Source organism: Lotus japonicus, chromosome 6, assembly GCF_012489685.1.
Source record: "Lotus japonicus ecotype B-129 chromosome 6, LjGifu_v1.2".
Taxonomy (NCBI): Eukaryota; Viridiplantae; Streptophyta; class Magnoliopsida; order Fabales; family Fabaceae; genus Lotus; species Lotus japonicus.
In genome coordinates, this window is record NC_080046.1 from 41285836 (window position 1) to 41292600 (window position 6765).

General features: G+C 39.8%; 1 protein-coding gene across 1 annotated transcript; it reads left to right on the forward strand.

The window, feature by feature from the left end:
- Positions 1 to 378: 378 nt before the first annotated feature.
- LOC130722100 (uncharacterized) lies at positions 379 to 4916 on the forward strand. Its single transcript, XM_057572726.1, has 3 exons — positions 379 to 513; positions 626 to 2978; positions 4584 to 4916. Exon 2 carries the CDS (start codon positions 658 to 660, stop codon positions 2800 to 2802), a length of 2145 nt encoding a protein of 714 aa, XP_057428709.1. The 5' UTR covers positions 379 to 513; positions 626 to 657; the 3' UTR covers positions 2803 to 2978; positions 4584 to 4916.
- The last annotated feature ends 1849 nt before the right edge of the window (positions 4917 to 6765 follow it).

Here is a 6765-nt window from a genome sequence, read left to right on the forward strand (position 1 = left end):
ATATGTATTTCTAACAACCATTTATATATTTTTACAAATAAGAATTATAAAAAGTTGCAAAAATATAATATTACACAATCTTAAATTTTTTATACCAAAAGGGGCACTCTGCTAGTAAATACACTAAAAAAACAAAAGAAACGAAAATTATGTTGGTAACTTGCCTACATCCACCTTAAAGCCATACTTGTCAATTAAAGTTATACCATAATTTGGATCCTCTTGTCTAAATTACCATAAATAGGTTAGATGCTAAAAAAACCTTGGTCTAACGTGTAAAAACAGAAATAATTGAGTTCAAATGAACTGCTTTTATTATTTTTCAAGAAAATATTATTTATAGAGATAGAGAAAATTAGATTTATAGAATAAAGTTGACTCTTATTGAAGGAAAATAAAATGACAAAAAGGATTAGATAGATTAGTTGCCATTTGCCAACTACTTGTCATATTAGGGTTTGGCTTTCCCTTCTTCTTCTTCTTCCTCAGCATCGCATGCCCTCTCTCTTCCTGGTAAGATCTCTCTCTGTCTAAACGCTGCGTTTTGATCCACCTCTGTTCTTCATCTTCAATTTCACTTTTCACACCAAACCCTAAATTCAATTTTCAATTTGGGGTTGTGCAGAACAAAGGGAAGGTGGTCGGAAAAACCTAACAATGGAGGAAGGTGAGGGCGGAGATCCCATGGATCAGTTCCACCGTAACGAAGCTATATCCGCCGTTGCCGACGACGGGTTTTTGGCTGAGGAGGACGATGATTACGAGGACCTTTACAACGATGTCAACGTTGGTGAGGGGTTTCTCCAGTCGTTGCGGAAGAACGAGGATTTGGGGCCTAAGAATGATGGAGGTGATGATAAGAAGCCGCAGTCGGGTCCGGTGATGCAAGATCCAGGTGGGGTTTCGATTCCTGGTGTCGGTGGGGAGGGTCCGGGTAACGGTGCTGGAGGTGGTGAATCGAGGGTTCCTCCTGGGAGAGTTGATGGGTTTCAGAATCAGGGGTTTAGAGGGAATAATGGTGGATCGGGTTCGGCGGCGATGGGGGGTGGAGGTGGTATGAGGATTGAATTAGGGCAACAGTCTGGGAAATTGAGTGAGATTGAGGAGCAGGGTGGTGGAAATGATGGTGTTGGAGTGCAGGGTATAGGGCAGCAACCGATTGGTGGTGGAAATGAGGGTTTGGTGAGACAAGTTCAAGGTGTTGGTGGAGGAGGAGGAGGAAACCTCAACAGGGCTGGTGGAAATGGGGTTGGGAATAGTGTGAGTGGTGTTAATACTGGAGGAGTTGGAGTTGGAGTTGGAGTTGGAGTTGGAGTTGGGATTGGAGCTGGAGTTGGAATTGGAGCTGGAGTTGGGGGTGGAGGTGGAGCTGGTATGGCTGGTGGGGGGGGTGGTGGTGGTGGTACTATACTATTTGTGGGTGATTTGCACTGGTGGACTACTGATGCTGAGCTGGAAGCTGAGCTTTGTAAGTATGGGCAAGTAAAGGAGGTGAAGTTTTATGATGAGAAAGCCAGTGGGAAATCCAAAGGGTATTGCCAGGTTGAGTTCTTTGAAGCTTATGCTGCAACTGCGTGCAAGGATGGAATGAATGGGCATGAGTTTAATGGGAGGGCTTGTGTTGTTGCTTTTGCATCACCTTTTACTGTTAAGAAAATGGGAGAGGCTCAGTTAAGTAGGAATCAACAGATGAACCCAACTACAGCTACCCCAGGAAGGAGGGGGCCGACTGATACGGCGGCTAAGCCAGGTGGTAGTAATATTGGCACTGGTGGTAACTATCAAGGTGGAGATGGCAATAGAGGTTATGGAAGAGGTAACTGGGGCAGAGGGAATAATCCTGGTATGGGGAATAGAGGGCATGTTAATCAAATGAGGAATAGGGGCGGTGGGATGGGTGGTAGAGGTATAATGGGTAATGGTGGAAATGGATTTGGACAGGGTATGGGTGCTACTCCGCCTCTGTTGCCTCCACAGTCAATGATGAATCAGGGTTTTGATCCTGCATTTGGTGGGCCAATGGGTAGAATGGGCAGCTATGGAGGCTTTCCTGGTGCTCCTGCACCTCCATTCTCTGGGATTTTACCTTCATTCCCAGGTGTTGGTTTGCCTGGAGTAGCACCTCATGTTAATCCAGCCTTTTTTGGTAGAGGTATGCATATGAATGGTATGGGGATGATGCCCACATCAGGTATGGATGGTCCTAATATGGGAATGTGGTCAGATCCAAATATGGGTGGATGGGGTGGTGAAGAGCCTGGTGGTGGCAGGGCTGGAGAGTCAAGTTATGGGGAGGAAGCTGCATCAGACCATCAGTATGGTGAGGTGAATCATGATAGAGCTGGTTGGCCTAATGCTGCAAGGGATAAAGATAGAGGATCCGAAAGGGACTGGTCTGGTTCTTCTGAGCGAAGGTACCGGGATGATAGAGATCAAGGGTATGAGAGAGATGCACCAAGAGAAAAAGAGATGGGGCACGACCAGGAATGGTCGGAACGAAGGCATCGTGATGATAGAGAAATTGGCCGGGAACGATCTAGGGACCGGGACCGTGAACGATCTCGAGACCGTGACCGTGAAAGGTCTCGTGATCGTGAGAGAGACAAGTACAGGGAAGATAGGGAAAGATATGCAGATCATCATCATAGGCACAGAGATCGAGAAGGAGACCATGATGATGAGTGGGAACGGGGACGTTCATCTAGGACTCACAGCAAATCTCGATTATCGCAGGAGGAAGAACACCATTCTAGGCCAAAAGATGCTGATTATGGGAAGAGGAGGCGGCTTACCTCTGAGTAACTCTTCCATTTTGGAAGGAAAGAATAGTATATGAAAAATAAGGATTTGTCATGGTGGTTTCGATTTTGTGATTGTGCTTCTCTGATCCAGAAGTCGTTGAGCAGCTGTTTTATTTCAATCACTTTGTTCTTATTGCTTCTTGTCAGGAGTATGGTTTTGTTCTCCTGTGATCAAAGGTTAGTTTTAAGATTGATTGCTTATCTAATTATGGTATATATGATTCTGTTTTAGTTTATTTGTGATGACTGCTTCCATGATTTAAATAGTCAGATAGATAATGAATGTCTGTCAATATCTAATTTACAGGTTAAATACGAATTAAGTATCTATTATATATAAGTTTTACTGTTTTGAATTTGTAATTTTCGTTCTTCCATTGTGTAGTTAAAATGACTGTATAGTATTTTTTTCACGTGAGCTCCTTTTTTTATACAATCCCCTGTGCTTAGTATTCTGTAATGAGTATTACTATCCCATTGTTGACATATAGTGGATATGATTATCTTTCCTGATTTGTTGAGGGCCAAGCATGTCTTCTTGTTAAGACCAGGTTTCTGTTTGACTATTAGTGTCTGGTTGAAACGGAAGTCTGAGTGTCATCTGCTAAAAACTTTGCGGTTATCAAGAGTTGTCTTCTGTTATTAAGCAACCTAAAGGAGTTAAAATCTGGAGTCAGCTGTGCATATGATCAATCTAAGTTATGTATCTTCTATATGTGCATGCTGGTTATTAGTTTGCTTAGAAACTCATTGCTGCTGCTTCCTTCTCCAATTAGGTGTCTAAATATAATGCCATATTATGTGGTAGCTGTGCACTAGTTGAATTCATCTTCGATATATCCACAATCACTTTCTCTTTCAAGTTTCATCCCATTTCCACCATTTTTCTTCTTATCTTTCTCTTCTTTTCCTATTGCATTACCCATCATCTTTGTCACTTTTATCTCTTCTATTCATGTCTCTCTCCCTAAAGTGGGAGTGGAATGGGGTAGATTTTTTTTCTGTTGAATATGTGATCATATGAAAGTCCTATTTGTGGTTTTGGTAACAAGTTTGCCAGGCAGTTCGTTGCAGCTGTTAAATAAACCCTCCCACTTCCCCTTTTTTGTAATTGAACCATGTAAGTTAATGCTCTAATGTGTGGTAGATCTAAAAGTTTTAAATAGGTGATCAATTGATCATACTGAAATCTGTTCAGTGTTCATTAGTGGGTTATTTGTCTGTGTTTCCATATATTAATGGTTACATTTCTTTAAGTGAAGAACTTGTAATGATTTTGTGGCAAGTGTATGATATTTAAATACACACACTATCTTTTCTGGAGATTATTAACCTTCTTTTCTTCTTCTAAAAACTTTAGTTTGTTTCACAAGAATTTTAATCTGACTGCTTCCTTCATGAAATATACATTTCAACTCTTTTTTATGTCTTTGTATAATTTAAAGCCATACATGTGTAGAAGTACTGGAGGATGAAATGCTGGGTTGAGCCATTCCCAAATTATTTTTATTTAATATTTCCAAGGAAAAGTTACATTTATTGCTAGGGTCTAAAAAAACTTAGTTCTAGTTGTCCTGTAATAGAAGTGTGCAGTTTACGTGTGGTGTTTATATAGTTCTGCTTACTCCCTCATCCCAAAACATAAGAATTTTCTAATGTGCCGTTTAACAGAATTGAGATAGTTCTCTTTTTTACTTTGTATGAATTTAAACCCGTTTTGATTTATTTGATAATGCTTTCTGAACTGCAACCATTATTGTTATGGGCTTCTATGTTATGCAGGGACAATTGTTTTGAGAAAGGAAACCGTTCATTCAGACTCTGGGTTGCTTTGGGGATCAAGTGCCATCAAGATTGTAGAGCCAAGTCATGACAATCCTTTTTCTCTTAAATTCAGAAGTGGAACATTTGCTATGAAGATATTCGCTTTTGATTTGAATTTATATTTTTATTAGCTCATGATTAAACCGATCTTGTTGATGTAATGGGTTTAACTTGCTGATGTCTGAAATGCAGACTGTTTAGAACTATTGTTTGAATGATGTATTAGGATTTAGTAGAGGATGTTGATATGTGCCGTTTTTTATTGGCTCTTTGTTGTATCATTTTTTCCCACCTTTCTTTTTTGATGTTTTCTGCCTAACACTTTGTTAGTATACCGGCCTAGCATGCAAATTTTGTGTATGATGTAGAGAGCTAACCATTCAATTACTGTAATTCTAAGCTGTAGAATTGTATATAACACGTTTCCATGTATATATTGATATGCATTTTCTGTTGTAAGGTACAATCCATCTCCAGTTTTGTTTTATGGTCTTTTCTTATTTACAACTAGTCAAATGGAATTATTTGAGAATTGGATTTTGAGGTGTCTCTTGTCACTTTTTTTGTTATGTTCTAATGCTTAGTCTTTTTGGTGGAGTAGGATGCCTGGATTCTCCACTCTTTACAGAGCTTATTTTGAACAAAACCAATGTTACTTTTGTAGTTGCATCTTCTTCCACTTTTTACTTACTAAATAGGGATTGAGTTTGCTCTCAAATCCATTGTAATGGGATCTATTTTTGCCCCTGCCTATCTTTTCAGGAGCAATTTCTGTAACCAAGTATTTATAGATGCTGCCATTAGAAATTCTGAATGTATTAATACAATAATTATTTTGAAGACATGAACATGGTTTGATATTATATTTAGTTTTTCATGCTGCTATAGAGATCAGTCATTTTTCCTTTTGGCATTTATTTATTGTTTACTCTTGTTTATTTTATGTTTGTTTAAAACGGTTTTATAGAAAAATAAGGAAAACCATTTATTATTTGCTAACCTTTCTTTGAGCTCAATGATGTAATACGATTCATATTGCCTGATCTCACTTAGTGGGATAAAACTTTTGTTGTTTTATTTGCTAACCTTTCTTTACGCCTCAAAGTGGATGGAATTTGCTGTATAGCTTCTCCTTAGTTTTTCTATTGTCAAGACAGCTTCTCCTTATTGATTGTGGGACAATCTATCATGACAGTTTCTGATGAAGTGTGAGCTAACTCAATTTGTATTTTTAGGGGTTTCATTGTGTGAATTCAAATTAATGTGTACTAGAGATTTTATGTGTGCCATGTACGGGCAGATAGAGTTTGGTGTTAGATGATATTTGTTGATTATCTTAGTTTATGTTAATTGTGCTATGAAGACATTTACAGCTACAAAACCACCCACGCATAAGGACATATTGTGTGCATGATATGAACAATGATATCTCATTTAAATTATAAATATGGACATTAACAATTTTAATATCAATCGAAATTGTTCCTTATTATCAAATAGGATCTTCGAAGTGGTTCCTCTGTGGCTGAAGTTCAGACCCAGGAACTCAACGTTTTTCCTCACTGATCTCGATGATTGGGTGTGGCACAACATTAGTGCCCATACCAGCGGGTCTCCCCATGGCACGTCTTGTTTGGCAATCTCCTGTGGAGCATTTGGACAAACAGAAACGCTCTGATCTTCCAAGGAAAACCTTTCTCCATCCCCAATACATTAGTCGTGACACAACACTTGGCGTCGGGTTCAGCAGATAGCTTCACCACTAGCGGACCCAACCTAGGCTCTCCTAGCTACTCCCACGTCCTGATAGGGTGGGAATGTCCACCACTTGGATGGAGAACGTAGATGGCTTAGTGATGGGGATTAATGGATTAGCGGGATGTGGAGGAGTCTGCCGGGATGCCTCAGGAAAGTGGTTACAAGGATATTGCAGAAACCTGGGGTCATCAAATGTATTGGTAGCAGAATTCTAGGGGATACTAACAGCTGTTAGAATTGCTTGGGATATGCGTCTCCATAAGGTCATTTTTTAGAGCGACTCAGCCACGACCATCAACCTGATCCGGAGAGGTTGTGACTCGCACCACCCTTATATGGCTTTTGTAAGGGAGATTCAGGCATGGAAAGACAAGTTGAGAGA

What these genes read in the sequence shown, in the direction of transcription:
- LOC130722100 (XM_057572726.1), top strand. Translation starts at nt 658, where the DNA reads ATGGAGGAAGGTGAGGGCGGAGATCCCATGGATCAGTTCCACCGTAAC.